The sequence below is a fragment of the Lepus europaeus genome, chromosome 4 (assembly GCF_033115175.1).
Source record: "Lepus europaeus isolate LE1 chromosome 4, mLepTim1.pri, whole genome shotgun sequence".
NCBI lineage: Eukaryota > Metazoa > Chordata > Mammalia > Lagomorpha > Leporidae > Lepus > Lepus europaeus.
Window position 1 is genome coordinate 120580073 of NC_084830.1, and position 25638 is coordinate 120605710.

General features: G+C 44.1%; 1 protein-coding gene across 1 annotated transcript in view; it reads right to left on the reverse strand.

The window, feature by feature from the left end:
- Positions 1 to 309: 309 nt before the first annotated feature.
- Positions 310 to 25638, reverse strand: part of TTC1 (tetratricopeptide repeat domain 1) — a 77378-nt gene continuing 52049 nt past the window's right edge. Inside the window, exons 5-8 of the mRNA XM_062188739.1 lie at positions 23700 to 23736; positions 14709 to 14857; positions 9149 to 9203; positions 310 to 951 (exon numbers count right to left, since the gene is read on the reverse strand). Of these exons, the coding sequence (XP_062044723.1) occupies positions 818 to 951; positions 9149 to 9203; positions 14709 to 14857; positions 23700 to 23736 (375 nt within the window). The 3' untranslated portion in view covers positions 310 to 817. The remainder of the gene's footprint in view (positions 952 to 9148; positions 9204 to 14708; positions 14858 to 23699; positions 23737 to 25638) is intronic.

Genomic DNA, 25638 nt, shown 5'->3' on the forward strand with positions numbered 1-25638 from the left:
CTGGCACTCACATACCACCAGCTGTGAACAAAGCTCTTTTAAAGCTGGAATTAAGATTAATGCTTGGTCAGAAACACTGATATCATTATTATCTGTACTAACCTGGAGGGGCCCAAGACAGCTTGTCAGGTGGAATTTCTGAACTCCAGTACACAGAATGGTGATTTCTTCAAGATGGCAAGTAAAACGTTGGGCACGTTTGTGAAATTCAGTCAGTAACCTTACTGCTTGAGACCAATACTGTTCTCAAAGCCAGAGACGTCTTCAGCTGTCATTATAAGGGGACAAAACTCAAGACCCAGCCCAGACTATCACAGAAAGCTTTTATTACTGCAGAGGAAATTGGGAAATGCTGGAGACCATCCACACACAGCAACCTTGACAGCGCGTGTGATCAGGGAAGGGACGCAGAGGGAGCCCTGTCAGCTATGTCTGGGCAGTGTCCCACCCGACACGTGTGCTTGGGTTAGGAAAGATGTGCGCACGTGCGCGCATTTGTGTCCGTGTATGTGTGTGTGGTATGTTCAGAGACATCAGTCTTGACAAGCAGAATTTCCTAGACAAAGGACAGCCAGACCCAGGGATAACAGCTGCACAGAAAACCTTAAAATCGAAATCAAATTAGGCTCATTTTATCAGGAAGTGCGTATTACTCTGATTATGAAACAAGAGCAAGGAGGGAGCACTAGGCTCTACTGCACAGCCTTTCCTTTAGATAAGCGGCTTTGAAAAGTTAAATATTGGCAGGCCTCGCTTCTTGTTAACAGCAAGCAGCACACAATTTCCAAGGCAGCTTTTAACACTATTGTTATCTTTGTTATCTGTTGTTATTTGGATTTTGAACAAAATTGATAGAGTAGGAGCCAGTGGAAGAATCCTGTTTGATCTGGAAATTTTCTGTGGAGAGCCCAAAAGGTCGGAGAACCAAGTTCCCGAGATCTTTTAGTTTACCTGCAATGTAAAAGCAAAAACTCAAATGAATACAGTTTGAACAGTTATCAGAAGACACCAACTGACCCTGCCTCACTGATTAAAATATAAAAATTATCTCTGCAGTTAAAGAAACGCTGGCTTTTAATGACAGGAAACCTGCCAGGAGAGTGCACAGTCCCTATTCCCCACTCAGCGGGGCTGTCACTGCTGATGTCAATGTCATCCAGCCCTGAGCCTGTGTGTCCACAGATGAGAGTGAGGGAGTCCTGGGCTTCCCTGCTGGGAGACCAAAACCTCCTGTCAGAAGGGCCAGAACTACCAAAGGACACGGCTCCCAGAAGAGTGCTGGGTCCATCAGCTGCTGCTCCTGCTATGGTGAGAGCTCCCAGCCACGCCTCATCTGCCCAGCACTATTCTCTATAAAACAGCAGTTGCCACCTGCTAAATTTAATTCAACTCAGCCAATTTCTTCTGAGCCTGGATTCAAACTCAATAGCTCTGGCTCTTCCAAGCAAATCCTGGGCATACCAAATTTATCATTTCCTGGGAAATGGGATCCTGTTTACTTGTATATGGCTGTCAACCTCCATTGTACAGTCCAGTTTCCTGACCCCAAGTTTCAGGTTTTGCTAAGTAATTACTCCTAAGTGATCTCATGTCCTAAAGTTGAGACCCATGGTATAGAACCTGGGATTTTTATGCTGTCTTCACATACAAGATGGCCATGGCGTTTGTATATCAACATTTGGGACTTCTAGGACATTTCAGACATTTACTAAGGATTCAAATGGCAATGGGATGGAATATTTGAGATTCAGAGTATTCTGGAAAGTCTCAGCTGAGATGGGTGAATAAACAGTTTCAATCATTTCTCAACTGTCATTTTTTTTTTTTCCTCTCAGGTCAGTTTCCAATGGAGATGAGAATGGGGGTAGGCAGAAAGAGAAATCCTTAATGATCAGAGGCACAGGCTCGTTTTAGCAGCTTTTCTCACTAGAGGCCTATTACTAGACTAAAGCCCAGGTGAAGAAGATGATGCATGGCCTTTAAACTTTAAAGGGGCCTCTTCCCTGAAGTGTGATGAGAACTTGTGATTTTGGTCTTAAGATCTGGCCCACAAAGGCACACTGAGTTCAGAGAGACTTGCTCATTCCTAGAGAAAACATCAATAGACAAAGCTCTCAGAATCTGGGATGACCATGCTCCAGGCTGGTTTCCCAAACAAACCTGGGCCACCCATGCTCACTGCTGCTGCTTAGGAGAGGCAGTGGCACACAGCGGCAGCACAGGCTCAGATCACAGACTCAGTGCCTGGTAGGGGTCTCAACAAGCAAGGACATCACAGGGCATCTTCAAGAAAACGGAGCTGGCAACGCTGACCTAGAACTTTGGCAGTCTGGTTTTGGAGAAGAGAACAGGTAGGAAAAACCGATTTACAGACGACCAATAACTGGCTCTTGTGACACGGAGAGGGAAGTCTGAGTCAGGGCAGCTCCATCTTGGAGAAGCCTGTTCAGGGTTTCTCCAGACGGTCAACTGAGCCACAGGCACCCCCTGGAGAAAGGATCACTGTAAGCCCATCTCCAGAGAAACACCTTGAAGTAAAAACTGTATATTTACTTGCCACTAGTTGTGGGAGGCACAGATAATTGAAGAATAAAAGCAGCCGCCAGCTTTTGAAGATGTCTACGGGCAGTGGGGAGACAGACACAAACACCCAAGGTGAGGCCAGAGGCCTCTCGGACTCGGTGCAGGCATAATGCAGCCTTCCCGGGCCAGGCCGTGCATTGCACTGACCTGAAGGACAGCATGGCAGGTCCCAGGTGACAGTGCCTTGTGCCTCCAGACTGTGCTAAGCTTGGGTGGCAGCAGCTTGGCTTTTGGCTGCTCTGCTCTACCGGCAAAGTCTTCTCGTGTAGGAAGACTGTCCAAGCTAAGAGTGCACATAGACGAAAAGGGAAATTCTGTTTCACAGACCTTCACTTTGCCTACCTGGCTCAAAGACCTGTTTGCTACAGGAAACCTTTAGAATCAACTCTGTGAAAATGTATTTCTCCAAACACAGGGGACACAGCAGCTGTACTTCAGAATCCATCGGCACATCTGTGCCGAGGCCCCAGCACACCCACGACTGTTCCTACCCAAAGCCCGGGCATGGCAGAGATGGAACTGAGACTTCTCAGAAGGGCAACCGTGGCTCTGCTCTGGTTTTGCTCAAACTTTTCCAAACACACCGCACTGCAGTGGCAAACTGCCTCTTCCCACCATCACCCTGTCTCCCCCACAAGGTTCTGAGTACTCGGCCAGCCCCATTTTTCCTTGCAGGTGTTTCCCCAATAAATAGCTGGTACTTCTAATTTCATCTTCGCTTCTGTTTTTCAGAGAATCCAACCTAAAACATATGGTATCACTTTTTCCTTCTATTCTAGTATTCTGCCTTCATACCCCAGTTTCACCAATTATTACTTTCAGAACAGCAGAACATAAAATCAGACATTCTTCTTGCTAAAGGATACTATTTTGTAGGATACTTACAAAAGTCTGTGAAAAATAGAATTCAAAGATGTTTATTTGAAACATTGAAATCCATGCCTATTTTTTTTCCAAAACATTAGTTTTTTTTATGAACTTTTTCCCTCTTTTTCCATCTCAAAGTTGACATTTGGCTATGTTTAGCAAACTAAGAATATTTCATGAACCTTTTGGAAGTTCCTCTGCATATATTTCATATTTCATTTTGCACTCAAATGTATCCTTTAATTCCATTTTCTATGAACTCTTTAAGTATACTTGTATATAGAGTACTTAGCAGGTAGCAGACACCTAGCAAAGGCTATGACTAAATAGTTCTCCACATCAGAGAAGATCTCAGACCACCTGATTAAATCATCCCACATCCTCTAGGTACATACGTGTGGCCCCTTGTGTGCAGTAGGGATACAAAAATATATGGCATGTTCTACACACAAACATGAGATTAGAATTTGACAGAAAGATAATTCATACACAAGAAAGCAGTTCCGTGTAGCTGAGGTTTAAGTGTTATGAAGATCTTTAAGAGGAAAATTCTGGTTCACGTAGGAAGAGACTTGGCCTATATCTACCTAAGAGTCTGCATCTGAACAACACACCAAAGGACTGAAATTATACAAGATGAAGGGGGTGGTCAGTGCTGGCAAAATCAGCCTAAGCAATTGTGCTGAGGCACGCAGGCAGAGATAGACATGTGTCCAATGAGGGTGGGCAGGTGAGTGGGAGGATACCTCCCAGCAGGCTCTCTTGAGCCAGATTCTGTGACCAAAGGTTCTTGTGCCCTAGGAGGATATCAGCAACTTACAACTGAGCCTGCAAAAGGTTAATAATCCTGTGGCAAAGTGGAAAATGAACCAGAAGGGGACAGCCACGGGTGGTTCTGGCAGTTACAAAGTTAAAAAAAAAGTTATTACTGCCTTATGGGGAAGGGACTATTTAATCACTGAACACACATCTGAAAATATATGGTGCTCCGTGCGAGACTGAAACCAGAGCCTGGGCCAGTGGAAGCATAAACCAATAGAGTAGAACAGTGTGGCAGAATCAATACATATTCTGATGCCTGAGCATGTTTGTGCTGTTGGCAGAGGAACAGCCTTTGGTGGAAACCATGCCCCTACCTACACACAATCATACGTTCATGACTGTCCTGCCTGCCATTTGCAATCAGGTTGGGTGCTCACAGACTACAGCAGTCTTCTTGTACACAAAATAGGATCACTTGCCAAACTAGCCTGTCACACTTTCCCAATGGTTGCCAAATTCCATGCCCCCTCTATCTGGGCAATGATCAGTGAGGTTTTCTTGACTGCACTTACAGCAAATCTGGTAGCTTCACTTAGTCTGAACAGGTCAACATGACCCTAACTAGAAAGATCTCACCTATCAGACTTGATCCCATGGCAGAGGGAAGAGTCCCAAATTGCTTGAGTTCACACAAAAATGCTTAGGACTAAAGATCAATGCTTACCACTGGATACAGAGCTCTGGTATTTCTCTGCCTGCAGCACCACTAAACCAGAATAACCCAGTTGGTTCACTGTGCATAATTTCTCCTAGGGGTGCTGACGGTACACTATTTTCATCTCCCTAAGATTACTGGGGCATAGGTACAATGGAACAGCTCCTTTGGGATTTTGAGCTCTATTTAGAAGGGACAAATTGCATACAACTGAATCCTAATATTACATTTCCTCATTTGAGACAAGAAAGCAAACCATATAGCTCTTACCAGCTCTCCTCTGAGCAGCAGGCAAATTGAGAGCTAGCACAGCAAAGACAAGTTAACATTCATACCCAATTCATACTCAAGTGTTCGCTTTCTGGGTGAAAACTGATGCTGAAATGCCAAAGCCTCTGGCAGTAGCAGGAAGTAGCCTTACGGAGCAGTACCTTGCCTAATGTCTACAGTCTCTTTGGGGGAATAAATTCCACATAGCTGCTCTAGGTCTTCAAAGTGGGGACAGGCACCTGGCTGCTCTAGGTGAAGGCAGGAAGAGGAACACTTATGGCCACTCAGGTGGGTATGGCCGGAGACTATGGAATGGCTGGAATGTGAGATGTCCATGCTACTGGGACATACTCTCTAGCTCAGGACCTGTGGAAAGGCAGCTTGGAATCCTAGCACACTCAGTAAACGCTGCTGACCTATAGGGAACTGACTCTACTCCAAAGGCAATTTGTCCAAATCCACACCAGAAATGACCCCTGGGCAAGAACGGCTTGTCAGAGAGACCTGCAGTCTAGTGAGTCGCAGGAATACACATTTTGAAATGTCTGCTTTCTAGTTTTTCTCTGCTGCAACTACAGCACAAAAATGGAAAGATAACACTCAGTGACATACTTGGTTCTGTTTAGGGGGTGCCTCTTGGAACAGAGCTGAACTCTCACCCTGACCCTGGTGCTGGGACAGCCATGCCCTATTCTGGCCTTTCATTCCATACCTGGCATGGAAGTCGCTCTCAGGTTCATCAGTTACAGACCCAAGCAGTGGTCATTAAACTTGAGTATGATCAGAAACACCTGAGGTGTGTTAAAAATTAGACTGCTAGGCCCTATTCAAAATTTCTGATTCCGGGGCCAGTGCTATGGCACAGCATGTAAAGCTGCAACTTCAGTGCCAGCATTCCATATGGGTGCCGGTTCCAATCCTGGCTGCTCCATTTCCATCTGATCCAGCTCTTTGCTATGGCCTAGGAAAGCAGTGAAAGATGGCCCAAGTCCTTGGCACCCATGTAGGAGACCCAGAAGTTCCTGGCTGCAGGCTTTGGATTGACCTGGCTCCGGCCGTTGCAGCCACTTGGGGAGTGAACAAGAGGATGGAAGATCTCTCTTTCTCTCTGCCTCTGCCTCTCTGTAACTCTGCATTTCAAATAAACAAATAGGTCTTTAAAAAAATTGTGATTTAGTGGTTCTAGGGTGGAGCTGAAGTGTTGCATTTTTGGCTGGTTCTCAGGTGATGATGGTCTCTGTACCATATTCTGAGAATCAGCCCCCAAAGATAACTGCTGTTACAGCTCGTGACTGGACCCTTCACGACAAGCTTGATATTAAAAAGTAACTTGTCAATACCCATCCCTAGTTATTGGGTAGAGCATCCCTTTAGACAGATAGCCTATTTTTTTAAGATTTATTTATTTATTTGAAAGTCAGAGTTACACAGAGAGAGGAGGGGGGGGGAGGGGGAGGGAGGAAGGGGGAGGGAGGGAGATAAAGGGGGCTACTATGTGTTTAGATTTATAAACTTATAATAAAAATATCACTTTTTTCTATGATGTGGTTTCATATTAAGTTTTTTTTTTAATAAAGTGGTTTCACTGGTTTTTTCTTTTTACTTTTTTTTTAAGTAAAAATCATAGCTTATAATAAATACAAATAATAGGGTATTGATCACTAGAGCCAACAGCTGTTCAAATAAGCTCTTAGCCTCCTAGGTTGTGGCGTCCAGGGCATCTGCTGCTACCTCATCCCATCATTGACCACACTCTCAATTCCTTTTTTATCTGCTTTGGTTATTATGGCTGAGAGGAAAGTAATCCCAGAGAGAAAGACAGAAAGGAACACTCCAACTACTGACCACTTTCCTCAGATGATCACTGGACGCTCTCGTGGTCATCTGCTGTCATTAGGCCTGTGACACCATGACTAATGAGTACCCTGGGTCTCCTGGTCTAATCATGCTATTTATAAATGATAAGCTAGGCAAGGAAGAACAAATGCTGTTCTATCTGTTCATGATTAGGATTTCACCCTGAAGGAGCAGGGCATATAGCTCTACTTTCTAACACAGAGGAAGTCAAGTTACCAAGTCAAGAGGAAAGAAAGCAAGTCAATGAACACTGAACAAATCTAAATAAAACCCATTTTGTTATATATTTATGTCACTTTGGAAAGGAAAACGATACATGATTTTTTTTTAAAATTAACTGCTAATACTCCAGCAGAAGCCACCAGTATTGGCAGTAAAAACCAGGCAGTCCACTGCAAAAAGTCTGCTCTAAGGAAGTGATATTAACTTGTGCTCAGAATGCACACCTCCCAGGGATCTCAGCACATGAGCCAGTTACTTCATCTGTAACAAGGAAGGAACACCACCAAAAGCTCTTGGGAGGCACAGAGTAAGTTCTCCCTTTCAGGTTATCTACAGTGGGGTAACATCCAGAAGCACTGTTTTATTCATGATCCTTACAATCATTAAATAAAGGAGTCTTGTCACTCAAGCTATTGCTGAGTAGCAACATGTATTATTTACCAAGCAACTTAAGTTGCCTAAGTCTAATAAAGGTGAATACATTAGAGAAGCAACTAAGGGAAGGAGCACAATTTGAGATGGAAATTCATTAGCGTGATAATGACAGATGGAAGTTCTGACTCTATTTGGAAAGACAATGGGCCCGAGACTTGGTCTGCAATAGTCCAGTAGTAGCTTTAGACTGGCTCAGGGGAAAAAAAAAAATCAGCAAAAAAGAAACACAGACCTAGAGAACAATGCCCAAGAGCAATGTCTTTTCTCAGTCCACTATGGACCATTCACAAGGTCACCTCTTTCAGCATGAAATCCAGCTCAGCTAGAAGCAAACTTTTTTCTAAAATAAATTATCACTGTTAATAGGTGAAAAAATGCTCTTCTCTCTTATGTTTGAATAAACAGTAACTTCAAAGTAATTTTTTTGCTTAAATACAGGGTCAAGTTTAATTAATACACAAATTATTAGGCAAACAGGCCTTCTACGGAAAAACTAGGGAAAGCTCCAGAAACATCCCGAGTCTAAAGCAGCTCTCCTTAGCATCTGGGTCTACTCCATAGGGACAGAAGGCTATGGATAGTCCACTTTCATGGGCTCCTCTATCAACTCCTATCACAGAGATCCTCTGGGAAATTTCTTTTTCTTTACACGTGGAAGCCTGGAAGCCAGAAATGGCCAGGCTCCGTTTTTTTGAAATGATTCTCTTTTAGGCACATATGACTGCAATGTATTAAATGTAATTCACAGAACAGATTTACAAACTATTCATGAAGAACACACAGATCTAGGGCAAAGAAATATCAGTTGGGTTACAGACAGAATATTCTAGGTCCCTCACTCCTCTTAGTCAAGCAAACTGTTCTTGAGAGGTTCTCTGATTCCAACTATAACATGCAAATATGAAAAGTAACTAAAACATAGATCAAAAGAATCCATTTGCTCTATCCCCTTTCCCCAATCATACCCCCCGCCCCATTTATTCTTAATTCCTGCTCTCCTTGTCTTCTCAAACACTGCAGGGATTCTCCGTGCCAATTTCAAAAGAGAATGTCCTTGCTTTTAACATGGCCTTACCTACAGTGACTACATCTTACTGCACTTAAAACCTTAAGGGATGACTAGTAAGTGAAGTAATACAACAGTAGTCCACACTGGAGTTGATTCATGTTTGTTTGCATTCATGAAAGCAAGAAAATTTCTAAGAAAAATAAAATGAAAAGTTGGTTTCTGAAAACCTTACACCATCTCTAAACTATGCTCATCTTTTTGTACTCAAGAATGCTAAGAAGTCACCAGCCCCAGGGAACTGCTGTCTCGAGCAAAGGAAGATCCTACAGCTACTCTCAACTCTGCTCTAGTGAATAAATACACTGATGTTCCCTACTAAAGCTTCCTATCTGTTTACAGTCAAGAGAAGGTAAGAGAAGCCAACTTACCTAACATCTCTTCTTTCAGTCTTTCATTACGTTCTTCAATTTGCTTAGGTAATCTCTGAAGGAAAAGAGAAGAAACTGGAGTTGTTTAAAAAAAAAAAACAAACCTTTATTTTCAAGTTCAGGAACATTAAAATTCTAACTCGAAGCTCTCCTCAACGGCACATGTACTATAAATCTTATTTATTTATTTTTTATTTTTTTGACAGGCAGAGTTAGACAGTGAGAGAGAGACAGACAGACAGAAAGGTCTTCCTTCCGTTGGTTCACCCCCCAAATGGCCGCTGTGGCTGGTGTGCTGTGCCGATCCGAGCCAGGAGCCAGGTGCTTCCTCCTGGTCTCCCATGCGGGTGCAGGGCCCAAGCACTTGGGCCATCCTCCACTGCCTTCCCGGCCACAGCAGAGAGCTGGACTGGAAGAGGAGCAGCCAGGACAGAATCTGGCGCCCCAACCGGGACTAGAATCCGGAGTGCCGGCGCCCCAGGTGGAGAATTAGCCTAGTGAGCTGCGGCGCTGACTGGCACGTGTACTATAAAACAAAAGACTAATGTGAACCTAAGATCAGGATAAGTACACACCTATGATCCCAGTAAATATAGAAAAAGCATGGATTTGTGAGTTACACAAAGAGGAGTTTTGTTTCATTCACTGCTATATTCTCAGTTCTTAACAGAGTGCCAAGACCAAAGGAGGACCACAATAAAGAATCCAAACACCCAGAAATGTCCGAGAGGACACACACCAATGTTTCCAACAGTGCATTTCAGTAGCGGGATTACGGATGACATTTATAATTTGAAATATTTTTTGCTTATTTATGTTTCCTAACTTGAAGTCCTTGTTTGCACAATCTAATTTGTTGAAAGGGTCAGATCAACCCTGGATATTCTTCAATAACTGAGCTCAGGATTTCTCAACTCTGGCAAGACTAACATTTTGGATGGGATAATTCTGTTGGAGGGGCTGTCCTGTGCACCACAGGATCCTTTGTTTCTGCCCACCCGATGTCAGTTCTGACAATCCAAGCATCTGCAAACTTGGCCAAATGGAAGCAAAACCACCCCTGTTGAGAACCGCTGATCAATAGTCTCTGATGGTCATTTTTACTCTGTAATTAGCTCCAATTATTCTGGGATTCCAGTAATAATTCAATTATAAAAATTCAAAGTAGGATGGGCATTTGGTATAGCAGCTAAAGTCACTGCTTGCGATACTCGCATTCCATATTGGGGTGCCTGGTTCAAAATGTGGTTCTCTGCTTCTGATCTAATTTCCCACTAATGTGTACCCAGGAGGCAGCAGATGATGGCTCAGATACTTGAGTCCCTGTCCCATGGAGAAGACATGAGTTGAGTTCTGGGATCTTGGTTTCAGAATGGCCCAGTTCTGGCTGTTGCATACCTTTGGGGAATGAACCAGCAAATGAAAACTCCCTGTCTCTCTGTCAATCAAATAAAAAACAAATTATTAAAAAATTTCAATAAACATTTTCCACATGTAAGAAGTGGCACAAAGAGCTTTCTTTTATAAAAGGCTTAAAATTGGGGTTGGCATTGTGGTGTAGTGTGTAAAGCAGCTGCTTGCAATGCTGACAACCCATGTGGGCAGTGGTACTTGTCCCACTGCTCCACTTTCAATTCAGCTAGCTGGGACTGGGGAAAGCAGAGAAAGACGGTCCAAGTATTTGGACCCCTGCACCCACATAGGAGATCTAGATAGAAGTTTCAGTCTCCTGGCTTTGGCTTGGTTCAGCCTTGGTTATTGTGGTCATTTGAGGAGTGAACCAATGGATGGAAGATCTTTGTCTCTCCCTCTCCTCTCTTCTGTAATTCTGTCTTTCAAAAAATAAATTAATTTTTTTAAAAAAGGCTCAAACCTAATTTGCCAAGGATAAAAGCTACCAGGAATTTAGCCGTGATTTTAAGAACTATATTCCCTTTCTTCATCTCAACTTTAAGTTAATCTTATCAGTATTCAGATACATTTTAACGATCCAATCCAGTTTCACATTACTTCATTTCTAGATAAATGTAAGATTTGTAATTACTGAATAAGTTTATGTGCAGAGCAAAAACAAACAAAAAAACCACGTCAGACATTAATGAAAGGAGATCAGCCAACATTTCTCATGTCTGGTTTGTGGGAAAATTTTTCCATGAAATAAGTGGGTGATCCTATACCGTAAGGATGTAAATACCTTGAGGGCAGACAGGAAATGAAACGAGTAAAGAAGCTGAGGGAGGGCAACAGGGAGTGGTGAGGTTAGTGGGAGAACTGGAGAGCCCTAGGTGAATGCCAATATAGAGGAGTCACGAAGGACTTAGTATGTTCCTATCTTCCAGTTTTCAAGTCAAACCAATATTTTTATATAGTAAAATCTTCTCATTTAAAAAATTTTTTTTAATGTTTTATTTATTTGAAAGAGTTACAGAGAGTGGTTGAGACATAGAGAGAGGTCTTCCATCCGCTGGTTCACTCCCCAGATGGCTGCAATGGTTAGAGCTGTAATAATTCGAAGCCAGGAGCCAGGAGCTTTTTCCTTGTCTCCCATGTGGGCACAGGGACCCAAGGACTTGGACCATCTTCTACTGCTTTCCCAGGCCATAGCAAAGAGCTGGTTTGGAAGTGGAGCAGCCGGGACTAGAACCTGTGCCCACGTGGGATGCCGGCGCTTCAGGTCAAGGCTTTTTTTTTTTTTTTTTTAATTTATTTGACAGGTAGAGTTTATAGACAGAGAGGTCTTCTCTCCATTGGTTCAGTCTCCAAATGGCTGCAACGGCCAGAGCTACGCCGATCTGAAGCCAGGAGCCAGGAGCTAGGAGCTTCTTCCCGGTCTCCCATGTGGGTGCAGGGGCCTAAGGACTTGGGCCATCCTCCACTGCTATCCCAGGCCACAGCAGAGAGCTGGACTGGAAGAGGAGCATCCGGGACTAGAAACTAGTGCCCATATGGGATGCTGGCACTGCAGGTGGAGGATTATGCTAGTGCACCATAGCACCGAGGGCTAGGGCTTTAACCCGCTGTGCCACAGTGCCGGCTCCAAATCTTCTCATTTTAATCGAGGTAGCAAGTGGCCACCTCAATTAACCAAAGAAGTTTGATTTAAATAAAACATGTCTGTACCCTTCCCCCATCTGTCTGCTAGTCTGAATCTCTGCTGTACAGTGGGGATTCATGATCCATCCTCAAAGCTCTCGCAAAGTTTGGCAGCAAAGAAACCTGTTTAACTTGTTAAAGGCAGTGCTTCTCAAACTCACTTGAACTTCCATAATTTCTGGACAATAACACATACACATCCAGCTCTCTACCACTTAAAGTCAGTCTCTGCTGCCCAGTGAAACAGAAATAACAAAAGAGCAGTGACAGATAAAAGCATAAACCTGGTGCTATTTTTATTTATTTATTTGAAATGCATACACACACATGCACACGCACAGAGGAAAGAGACTCACACACACACAGAGAGAGAGAGAGAGAGAGAGAAAGAGAGAGAGATCTCCCACACACTGTTTACTACCCAAAAGCCTGCAACAACTGGGGTTGGCCAGGCTGAAGCTGGGAGCCAGAATCTCCACCTGAGACTCCCACATGGATAGCAAGAACTCAACTACATGAACTGCCTCCCAAGATGCACATTAGCAGGAAACTGCACTTGGGAATGGAGTCTGACTCAAACCTAGGCACTCTGATATGGGATGTGGACATCCCACATGGTGTTTTAACCCCTGTGTCAAGCCCAAGCCCTTGGAATTATTTCACAAAGGGGTAAGGGGGTGGAGGGTGGAGTCAGTAACATTTAGCTAAAGTTTAGTAGCAGAAAGGTTGGTAGTGTTAGAGCAGGTGTTTGGTGCAGCAGCTAAGAGGTGGTTTGGGACACCTGCATTCCGTAATGAGAGTGCCTGGGTTTGAACTGAGACTGCTTCTGACTCCAGCTCCCTGGATAGTATTTTTGACTCTTGGCTTTGGCCTGGCCCAACCTCAGCTGCTACAGTCATTTGGGTATCTCTCTGCTGCAGATGGAGGATCTCTTTGTATCTCTTTCAAATAAAAAGAAAGAAATAATTAAAAACAAAGACTGACAGTGCCAATAACCAGAATGGCAACCACTGTGAAAAAGGTACTGTTAGCTTAGGATATATTTAACTAGAAATGTGCTGTGCATATAACAAACAGAAACTTGGTAACTGAAGAGAATACCCTGAGTTTATCAACTCTAACACAGTCACTTGGGACTAACTGTACAACTAAAGGGGACAATATTTTCCTACTCCTACAATGAAATAGCAATTCATGTCAACTCGAGAGATGGGAAAGGTTTACACATTGTACTGTTAGAATGGAGATTAAATGGTGCATGGTCACAATGGGTTTGCAGCAACCATTTTAAAGATCTATCTATATGTTTTTATTTATTTATCTGAAAGAGAGAGGAGGAGGAGGAGGAAGAGAGAGAGAGAGAGAGAGAGAGATCTTTCATCGCTGGTTCACTCCCCAATAGGCCGCAACAGCCGGAGCTGTGCCGATCCGAAGCCAGGAGCCAGGAGCCAGGAGCTTCTTCCCAGTTTCCCATGTGGGTGGCAGGGGCCCAAGGACTTGGGCCATCTTCTGCTGCTTTCCCAGGCCACAGCAGAGAGCTGGATCAAAAGTGCAGCAGCCGGCACTGCAGGCAGCAGCTTTACCAGTTACACCACAGTGCCAGCCCCTATCTACCCATGTTTTAAAAAACATCTATATATTGTGGCTGGCACTGTGGTGCAGTGTGTTAAGGCCCTGACCTGCAGCATTGGCACCTCATGTAGGCAATGGTTCAAGTCCCGGCTGCTCTACTTCTGATCCTGCTCCCTGCTAAAGTGCCTGGGAAAGCAGTGGAGGATGGGCCAAGTTGTTTGGCCCCCGCAACCATGTGGGAGACCCAGAAGTTCTTGGCTCCTGGCTTCAGATTGGCTCAGCTCTGGCAATTGTGGCCATTTGGGGAGTGAACCAGTGAGTGGAAGATCTCTCTCTGTCTTTACTTCTCACTGTAAAACTATCTTTCAAATAAATAAAATAAATCTTTAAAAAAAAAGACCTATATATTTCAAGATATAATGATTTATTTATTTAGTTGAAAGAGAGATTGAGGGAGGCCGGGGAGAAGGAGAGACAAAGAGACAGAAAGAGATCTTCTATTCAATGATTTGCTCCCCAAATGGCCACAAGAGCAGAGCTGGGCCAAGCAGAAGTCAGGAGCTGGAAAGAACTCTATCAACGTCCAGATGGGTAGCAGAAACTCGAGTACCTGGACCATCATCCACTGCCTCCCAAGGTACATTAAGGTGGATTCGGTGGATCCACGGAAGGTGGATCGGAAGCATGGAGTAAGCAGGACTTGAATCAGGCATTCTGATAAGGAATGCAGGTGTCCCAAGTGCCATGTAACCTGCTGTACCACAAACTCATATTTTGATAAGCTCCTCAAAGGCATAGCAATGGAATTTAGTTGAACACCAAAGGATTATTTAAGATTCACTATTTAGCAACATTGAGAATAGAAGAAACATATTTTTAAAAATTTAGATTTTACCATGCAAGCTTCTCTTGCTTGATGTATTGATGGATCTTTTTCTAATACAGATTTATAGTCTTCTAGGGCTTCATCTAGCTTGTCCGTTTTTTCGTACAACTCCGCTCTCCTCAATATTGCCCTGATGTAGCTGGGGTTTAACTGAATTGCTGTAAAAAGAGAAGAAACCATTGTTACCACCAAGAAAAAGGGTCTAAAAATCTTTGATTAAATTCCTTCATCAACCATCCTCCAAGAATATGAAATGAAGAGTCATTTGTCAAAGTATACATCTAAGGTCAGTGAACTCTCTCTGAAAAGAGCACGACAGCCCAGATCGTAGGCTTTGTGGGATGGACCATTTCTGTCCAACTACCCAGTTATGCCGCTCTAACATGAAACAGGCATAGATAGTATGTAAACAAATAAGGAAGGCTGTATTCTAATGTAGTTACTCATGTATGCTGAGATTTGAGTTTCATATAATTTTTACTCATTATGAGGTAAGATTGATGTTTATATTTTAAATGCAAATGAAATAAAAAATATTTCATGATGTGTAAAAGCAAGAGAAAACTTGAGGCATAAATTCAAGAGTTGAGGGCAGCCGTCTGGTGACAAAGTCTATCATTCTCTTTTTTTCTAGATCTTAACTTTTGAGGTTACATTCCTACCTAAACCCTGACTGTTCCTTCAATTACTACTATTTCTTTTTTTTTTTTTTTAATAATTATACCTTAGCAGGTTGTTTTTTTTTTTTTTTTTTTTTTTTAAGATTTATTTATTTACTTGAAAGTCAGAGTTACACAGAGAGAGAAGGAGAGGCAGAGAGAGAGAGGTCTTCCATATGCTGGCTCACTCCCCAACTGGCCGCAAAGGCTGGAGCCAAGTTGATTCAAAACCAGGAGCTTCTTCTGGATCTCCCACGCGGGTGCAGGGGCCCAAGGACTTTGACCACCTTCTACTGCTTTCCCAGACCATAGCAGAGAGCTGGATCAGAAGTGGAGCAGCCGAGACTCGAACCGGTGCCAATATGGGATGCCAGCACTGCAGGTGGCGGCTTTACCTGCTATGCCACAGCACCGGCAACAACTACTATTTCCTCTGCACTGTAAGGTCACTGGTACATGAGGTCCTTTCCTTTATCCAGCATCAACTTGCCCCTAGTAGTTCTCTGTTGTGCTTTGGTTGCAGTATACTGTACTTCTCTTACTGCCCTCTGCGCTGTTTATTTTATATTAGAAAAGAACGCTCTGGCTCTACAACTTTTTTTTTTTTTTGCATGATATATCCTTAATTTTTTTTCAACCACGTTTTCAGTAAACATGTATTTAGTATCTAATATATGCATCTAATGAATATATCTCCACGCTACAGAAGTAAACAAGACAGACAAGGTCCTTGTTCTTATCATACTGTATGCTATTTTAGACAAGAGGAGACAAATACAGGTAATCTTTGAGGGAGGCCAGCCATTTGAAAGGCCAAGGAACAGTGCACCAGGAAGAGGGATGAACAAAGATAAAGGCTGTAAACCAAGAATAACCTTGGCATGTTAGAGATGAGAAGAGATTAGGCTGAAGATACAGGCAAGGACCAGACCACAGAGGGCCTTCAAGGCCAAGGAAAGGAGTCTGGACTTATTCCTAAGTCTGATGAGAAGTCACTGTAAGAGGTTCAAATAAGCTTAAAACAGAATCTGAATTACATTTTTAAAGAACTGCTCTGGTTATAGCATGACGGCAAAGAGTCAAGGCAGTGAGATCAGTCGGGAGGCTGTTGCCACGGTCCAGATGACAGATGATGTTGGCTTGTACTAAGCTGGTGATAGTGGAGATAGAAAGAAGCAGCCAGGGGCTGTAGCACCGGCATCCCAAATGGGCGCCGGTTCGAGTCCTGGTTGCTCCACTTCTCATCCAGCTCCCTGCTGATGTGCCTGAGAAAGCTGTGGAAGATGGCCTAAGTACCAGGTCACTTGTACCAACGTGGGAGACCTGGAAGAAGCTCCTGGATAGTGGCTTTGCACTGGCCCAGCTCCAGCTCTTGCACCCTTTTGGGGAGTGAGCCAGAGGATGGAAAATCTCTGTGTCTCTCCCACTCTCTAACTCTGCCTTTCAAATAAATAAATAAATCTTTGAAAAAAAGGTAGAAAGGAAGGAAGGAAGGAAGGAAGGAAGGAAGGAAGGAAGGAAGGAAGGGAGGGAGGGAGGGAGGGAGGAAGGGAGGGAAGGAGGAAGGGAGGGGAGGAGGGAGGAGGCAGTCAGAGTATATGCCTTTGAATGTGAGCCCATAGGACTTACTAATTAGCCATGTGAAAGCAAAGAGAGAGAACAATTAGGGATGACTTCAAAGGTTTGAGTTTGAGTGAAGGGATGGTAATGCCATTTATTAGAATGGAAAAAAGTTATGTGTGTATATGGGAGCTGGGCACTTTAAACCTCTTATACCTTCCAGATATCCAAGAAAAGATGACAATTTTTTAATGGGGTTCAGGACTCCAGATTACAGAGATGTCAGAGCTGAAGATATATCCTATAGCATATAGATGACATTTATTTGTATTTTTATTAATACAATCCTTTTGTTTTTCTTAGTTCCATTCTGTGAAAGTAATTTTTTGAGTAAAATAATTATGGGGCCGGCATGTTGTGTAGCAGGTGGAGCCACCGCCTGCCATGCCAGCATCCAATTGGGCCCCGGTTCCTGGGTACCCCACTTCCGATTCATCTCCCTGCTAATGCACCTGGGAAAGCAGCGGAAGATGACCCAAGTGCTTGGGTCCCTGACACCCACATGGGAGGCCTGGAAGAAGCTCCTGGCTTCAGCCTGGCTCATCCCCAGCCACTGTGGCCATTTGGGGAATGAACCACTGGATGGAAGATCTCTGTCTCTCCCTTTCTCTCTATAAGTCTGCCTTTCAAATAAATAATTTTTTTTAGAAAAAGAAATAAATATATGTATTTTAAAATTATTTATTTTCATTTTATTTGAGAATGAAAGGCAGAGACAAAGAAACAGAGATCTTCCATTCACTGGTTAACTCCACAAATGTCCACAACAGCTGCAGCTGGGACAGACCAAAGCCATGAGCACAGAATTCAATCTGGGTCTCCCATGTGGGTTGCAGAGACCCTAGTATTTGAGTTATCAACAGCTGGCTCTCAGGATGAGTGTTAGAAGGAAGATGTAATTGGAAGCAGAGGCAGGCAGGACCTGAATTCGGGAACAAAGATACCAGGTATCGTGTCCCAAATGCCATCTTTTTTTTTTTTTTTTCCAAATTTTTTTATTTTTATTTTTTGACAGGCAGAGTGGACAGTGAGAGAGAGAGAGACCGAGAGAAAGGTCTTCCTTTACTGTTGGTTCACCCTCCAATGGCCACCGTGGCTGGCGCGCTGCGGCCGGCACATCGCGCTGATCCGAAGCCAGGAGCCAGGTGCTTCTCCTGGTCTCCCATGCAGGTGCAGGGCCCAAGCACTTGGGCCATCCTCCACTGCCCTCCCGGGCCACAGCAGAGAGCTGGACTGCAAGAGGAGCAACCGGGACAGAATCTGGCGCCCTGACTGGCACTAGAACCCGGGGTGCTGGCACCACAGGCAGAGGATTAGCTTATTGAGCCGCGGCGCCAGCCTCCAAATGCCATCTTAACAGCTGTGCCAAATGCCTGCCCCAACATATTACTTGAGCCACTGTTGCTGCCACCCAGAGTCTGCATTAGCAGGAAGCTGGAGTCAGGAGCCAGAGCAAGGAATTGGACCCACGCATTCCAATATGGGACATGGATATTTTAACTGATAGGCTAAATACTTGCACCCTTAATTTTTTTATTGAAAAATAAAAATTGTATATAATTGTGGCTTATGTTATGGTGCAGTGGGTTAACCTACTGCCTGCAATGCCGGCATCCCATATGGGTGCTGGTTTGACCTCTGGCTTCTCCATTTTCCATCAAGTTCCCTGCTAATGTGCCTGGGAAGCAGCAGAGGGCAACCCAAGTACTTAGGTCTCTGCCAACCACATGAGAGACCCAGACAGAAATCCAAGTTCCTGGCTACAATCTTGTCTAACCCTGTCTGTTGTGGCCATTTGGGGAGTGAACCAATAGATTTCCCTCTCTCCCCCTCCCTCTCTCTCTGCCTTTCAAAAGAATAAAAATAGTTTCAGGTTTATGCTTTTATCTGTTACCACTTTTTGGTTATCTCTGTTCACTGGGTTACAGAGTTATTGCCCAGAAAATCACAGAAGTTCAAATGAGTTTGAGAAACACTGCCTTTAACAAGTTAAACAGATTTCTTTGCTGCCAGACTTTTCAGAGAGGGATGATTATTTCATCTAGTGACTAAGCTTCTGCTTGGGATGCCAGTATCCCATGTCAGAGTGCCCTGGGTTTGTGTCCTGGCACTGCTCCTGATTCTGCTTCCTGCTGATGTGCACCCTGGGAGGCAGCAGGTGATGGCTCAAATCGTTGGTTCCTGTCACCAAAGTGGGAGACCTGGATGGAGTTCCTGGCTCCCAGCTTCAACTTAGCCCAGTCCTGGTCTCTGCAGGCACTTGGAACGTAAGATAGCAGTGGGCGCCAGTAGGTCTATCTGTCTCTGTCTTTCAATAATTAAAATTTTATATATAAAATATATTAGGTGCCATTAAGTACTATGGACATGCGGGCTCTGCCTAGGGCCAGATCTGGAGCCCAGGATTCCCTGGAGGGTATGAGCCACTGCCTGGCCAATGTTTCTTCTGCAAAGATGTAGAAGGCTGTCACTGCCTCCCTGTGCTCTCTGGGTGACCTCCAAACACCACTAATGAATAAAGTCATCAGAACTCAGCAGCTCAGTTTGGTGCCTGTGGCGTCAGATATCCAAGATCCAAATTACAACTCACATGTGGCCAGTGACGGGCATTTCAGTGAGCTCATTTTTTTTAAAGATTTTATTTACTTATTTGAGAGGTAGAGTTACAGACAGTGAGAGGGAAAGACAGAGAGAAAGGTCTTCTGTCCATTGGTTCACTCCCTAAATTGCCACAATGGCTGGAGCTGTGCCAATCCAAGACTAGGAGCCAGGAGCTTCTTCTGGGTCTCCCATGCGGGTGCAGGGGCCCAAGGACTTGGGCCATCTTCTGCTGCTTTCCCAGGCCATAGCAGAGAGCTGGATTGAAAGAGGAGCAGCTGAGACTAGAACTGGCGCCCATATGGGAGGCTGGCGCCATAGGCGGAGGATTAACCTACTGTTCCACGGTGCCAGCCCCTGAACTAATTTTTTTTAAATGATTTTAGTTATTTATTTATTTGAGAGGCAGAGTTACAGACAGAGAGAGAGAGACAGAGAGAAAGTCTTCCATCTTCTGGCTCACTTTCTACATGGATGCAATGGAGGAGCTGGGCTGATCAGAAGCCAGGAGCCAGGAGACAGGAGTGTCTTCCAGGAATCCAACGGAGGTGCAGGGGCCCAAGCACTTGGGCCATCTTCCCCTGCTTTCCCAGGCCATAGCAAAGGGCTGGACTGGGACACGTACCAGCGCTCATATGGGATGCTGGGGCCACAGACAGAGGCTTAGCCTACTTACGCCACTGTGCAGGCCCCCACAGTGGTCCCACTGAATCCTCTGTGCTTCCTGGTGGGCTTGCATGATTCTTTCCATTTGCTGGATGGAGACACTGATCGGAAGAGAAAACTGCCCAAGGTCATCCAGGGTCAAGACTTCAGCCAGGGTCCTGCTGACCCTAGATTCCTTTCACTTGCAGTAGACCAGTGATTTTTAAATACCCATTATCATTCTGTGGAGACCCAGGGGTAGGCTACAGGAAGTGGATGAGGAGACGAAGGGGAAGTCAGGCCCTGACCACTTCTCCCCACTTTACTCTCAGCTGCTCCTACATCAGGATGCTGTGTAAAGGTGAATTTTAAGAAGATTGTGTTCCTTTATTTGAAAAGCAGAGAGCAGGGGAGAAAGAGAGTGCTGAGAGAGAGGAGAGGAGAGGAGAGGAGAGGAGAGAGAGAGAGAGAGAGAGAATCTTTCACTACATTGGTTTACTTTCAAATGCTTGCAACAGCCAGGGCTTGGTCAGATTGAAGCCAGGAGCCAGGTACTCTATCTGGTTCTTCTGTGTGAGTGGCAGGGACTCAAGTATTCGAGCCACGCCTTCCATCTTCTGGTTCAGAGCCCAAATGGTAGCAATGGCCAGGGCTGGGCCAGGTCCAAGCCAGGAGGCAAGAGTCTCTTCCAGGTCTCCAATGGGGGTACAAAGGTTCAAGCATTTGGGCCTTCTTCTGTTGTTTCCCAGGTGCATTAGCAGAGAACCAGATCGGAAGTGGAGCAGCTGGGACCTGAACAGGCACCCATGTGGAATGCCAGTGCTGTAGGGATCAGTTTTTACCTGCTCTGTCACAGCTCTGGCCCAGCAGTTTATTTATAATTTAAATTCTTCAAATATACATATCTCACATAGAGGAAATAAACACTTCCTTTCAAACAAAATAGTACATTCAGAAATAATTCCAATCTAAAATGGTAACAGATTAAAAGCAGTTTGCGAGATTATAATGTATTACATTTCCTTCAGATAGTATAAAAAATACCAAAAGTAAAAGCAAGCCAGGAGAGAGGGTATCAAATTAATTAATGTAAAGAAAAAAAAAAAAAAAAGAAGGAATTCATGCTTAGTCTGAGAGAGGTACTACATAATAGTTAAGTTTCTTTCCAACTCTATAGCTTTCTCAGAAACAATTATCTGAAGGAAAATGAAAAATACAAAACACAAAAATAGTAATTATTTGTAAAAAAAAAAAAAAGAGACTATGAAGATGCAAGGGGCTGGTGTTATGGAGTAGTGAGTAAAACCGCATCCCATATGGGTGCTGGTTCAAGTCCCAGCTGCTCCACTTCCGATCCAGCTCTCTGCTATGGCCTGGGAAAGCAGTAGAAGATGGCCCAAGTCCTACGTAGGAGACCTGGAAGAACCTCTAGGCTCCTGGCTTTGGCGAGGCCTAGCCTTGGCTGTTGTGGCCATTTGGGGAGTGAACCAACAGATGGGAGATCTCTCTCTCTGCCTCCCTGTAACTCTGCCTTTCAAATAAATAAATAAATCTTTAAAAAGATGAAAGAAAAATTAATTATATGTGCTTTCCACATTCAGTTGGTTAGAAAAAGGGAGACAATGGTCTAGCTTCTCAGGAAATTTTTAGAAAAAAAATAAGTGATCTATGTCTGTGAGTGTCTGTATAAAACTTGATGGGATGGGCCGGCGCCACGGCTCACTAGGCAAATCCTCCGCCTTGCGGCGCCGGCACACCGGGTTCTAGTCCCGGTTGGGGCACCGATCCTGTCCCGTGTTGCCCCTCTTCCAGGCCAGCTCTCTGCTGTGGCCAGAGAGTGCAGTGGAGGATGGCCCAGGTGCTTGGGCCCTGCACCCCAAGGGAGACCAGGAGAAGCACCTGGCTCCTGCCATCGGATCAGCGCGGTGCGCCGGCCGCAGCGCGCTACCGCGGCGGCCATTGGAGGGTGAACCAACGGCAAAAGGAAGACCTTTCTCTCTGTCTCTCTCTCTCACTGTCCACTCTGCCTGTCAAAAAAACAAAAAAAAAACAAAAAAAAAACTTGATGGGATGAAAAGAACATAATGGAACTCAGATATCAGGTAGCAAAAGCCTGATTCATTGTGCAGAATCTCAAAAGGGTAATTAAAATGATGGAAGCAGGTTTGGAAGAGTACTACAACTGAAGAGGCTCTCAATTCACTAACAGAAACTGTCCCTCACCACAGTTGCTCCACCCTCCCCCTGCTGCATATCCAAATGCCCTAAAAGCAGTTAAGATCTTCAACATGAACTTCAAAGGAAAAGTAATCCATAAACTAAGGTAGGTAAATTATGTTCCATGAGTTCTGCTGTTAGGTTAACTTTGGATTTTTGGTAACATATTTACTAATACAGAACAAACAAAGTGAACTACTCTGGTGTTGGTGTTGTGGTACGGTGGGTTAAGCCACTGCTTATGAAGGTGACATCGTGTAATCAGAGTGCTGGTTTCAGTCCTGGCTATTGTGCTTCAGATCCAGCTCCCTAATGTGCCTGGGAAGACAGGAGAGGATGGCCCAAGTTCTTGGCCCCTGCCACCTTTGTGGGAGACCAGGATGGAGTTTCTGGCTCCTGGCTTCTGTCTAATCTAGACCTGGCTGTTACGGCCATTTGGGGAGTGGATCAGTGGATGAAAGATCTCTTTCTCTATTTCTGTCACTCTGCCGTTCTAATAAATAAATCTCTCTCTCTCTCTTTTTTTTTTTTAAAGCATGCTTACTCTAAGATAACTACTACATCTCTAAAAATGGTTCTTTAAAATTTTTAAATTTATAGGCCGGCACCGCGGCTCACTAGGCTAATCCTCTGCCTTGCAGCGCCGGCACACTGGGTTCTAGTCCCGGTTGGGGCACCGATCCTGTCCCGGTTGCCCCTCTTCCAGGCCAGCTCTCTGCTGTGGCCAGGGAGTGCAGTGGAGGATGGCCCAAGTCCTTGGGCCCTGCACCCACATGGGAGACCAGGAGAAGCACCTGGCTCCTGCCTTCAGATCAGCGCGGTGCGCCGGCCGCAGCGCACCTACCGCGGCGGCCATTGGAGGGTGAACCAACAGCAAAAGGAAGACCTTTCTCTCTGTCTCTCTCTCACTGTCCACTCTGCCTGTCAAAAAAAAAAAAAAAAAAAATTTAAATTTATTTCAAAGGCACCCACACTCACACACACACATCTTCACCTGCTAGTTCATTCTCCATATGCTGGCAGCAGCAGCCAGGGCTGGGTCAGGTAGAAACCAGGAGCTGGGAACTCAATCCAGTCTCGTCAGATAGGGACCCAGTTAGTAGAGTTACCACCTGCTGCCTCCCAGGACGTGTGAAAATGCTTCTTCTTTAACAACCCCAGAGGAAGGGTACACAGGTTCAAGGGCATATCTGTCAAAAAGACTATCTTTTATCTAGCTGAGGTATGTTAACATGCAGTGAGAAATAAAAGAAAGTGGTACCTTTACTGCAGTCACTGATGGCCATGTCTTTCTTGTCCTAAAAAGAAATAACAACATTAATGTCACTGGTTTTATCTTAATGGCCCAAAGGCCAGTGACATGATCTGATTATTAGTAACTGATTACGGAAGTACAGAAGGCTTTTCAAGAAATCACATGAAAAAACATGTATTACTTTCAACATAAAATTCAAAATTAATGCGGAAAAGGCTCTGTTTTGAAAACTTCCTGGTAATGATATTACCAAGCAGCTTTTTTCATAAAGAGCCCAATACTGAGAAAACTGTGACAATAAACTACAATAACTAAAGTGACATCTTTCAAAAAGATTAGAAATGAGTCATCTATAGACACAATATAGCTGGTCATACTGTCTCAGTCATAAACTTTAATTTAGCCCACAAGGAAACAAAAATGCTATACAATCTGCCAAATAAAATAAGTCACTAACTTAACTTGTAAATCTAGAAGCATGAGAGTGGACAACAACGAACATAAGAAAAATGATTCTGGTCCCAGCTCTGACACCACCCTGCTGTCTACTATTGGCCCTGCTACTTTCCTTCCTTAAGAACCAATTTCTTACCTAAAAACTGAGCATGTTGATTGGAATGATATGAATGATATATGTCTTAAAGCTCTATTTTCTTCAAATGAGAATTTTTTTGCAAAATTAAATAAGATAGTTCAAATAAACGTTCAATAGTCTCATAAAGTCCACTATAACAAAGGCTAAATATTTTGCAGAAATTGGGGTACTTCAAATAGCTCATGGAAAATGTATAATATGAAAAAATTGCATAGATTAAACTTTTTGAAGTACTCCCATATTTTAAAGCTAAACTGTGTTTAAAATTAAACTGTTATTGTCAATTACATATATTCAACAGGAACATATACGATGAAAAAATTAAATCATGTTTCAAAACTTGCATTCAATCGGGACCAGGACTGTGGCACAGTGGGTTAATGCCCTGGCTTGAAGCCCCGGCATCCCATATGGGCGCCGGTTGGAGACCTGGCTGCTCCACTTCTGACCCAGCTCTTTGCTATGGCCTGGGATAGCAGTACAAGATGGTCCAAGTCCTTGGGGCCCTCCACCCGCATAGGAGACCTGGAAGAAGCTCTTGGCTCCTGGCTTCGGATTGGCGCAGCTCCAGCCATTGCGGCCAACTGGGGAGTGAACCATCTCTCTTTGTCTCTCCTCTCTCTGTGTAACTCTTTCAAATAAATAAATAAATCTTAAAAACAAACAAACTTGCAGTCAAAGACAGTTTTAGGATAGGGATTGACTGTTAATGAATGTGGGGTACGTTTTTAGGGTAGTGGAAAAATTCTGGAACTACACAGTGGTGGGATGGTTGCATAACATCGTGAAGGTATTTAATGCCACTGAAATGCATATTTTAAGAGTGATTTAAAAGGCCAATTTTATGCAAAAAAAAAGGGTCCCACAGTCATCTGGGATACCCCAAATATACTTTATCTTATCAAATGGCCCATTGTGCCCATCATAAAATGGTATAAAGGGTCAGTACTGTGGTACAGTAGGTTATGCTGCTGCCTGCCATGCTGGCATCCAATGTAGGTGCTGGTTCAAGTCCCAGCTGCTCTACTTTCGATGCAGGTCCCAGCTTATACACCTGGGAAAGCAGCGGAAAATGGCCCAAGTACTTCTGCGCCCATGTGGGAGAGCTGGATGAAGTTCCTGGCTTCAGTCTGGCCCGGAGCAGGGAGCTGTGGCCATTTAGGGAATGAACCAATGGATGGAAGGTGTGTGTCTCTCTCTCCTGCTCTCTTTTTTAACTTTGCCTTTCAAATAAATGAATAAAGTAAAAAAATAAAAATTCTAAGAAGTTCTGTAGTAAGTAATTTCTGTAACTTCAACTCAGTATTTTTTTCAACTTATTAATTTCCATAAATGGAAGACACAATTTCA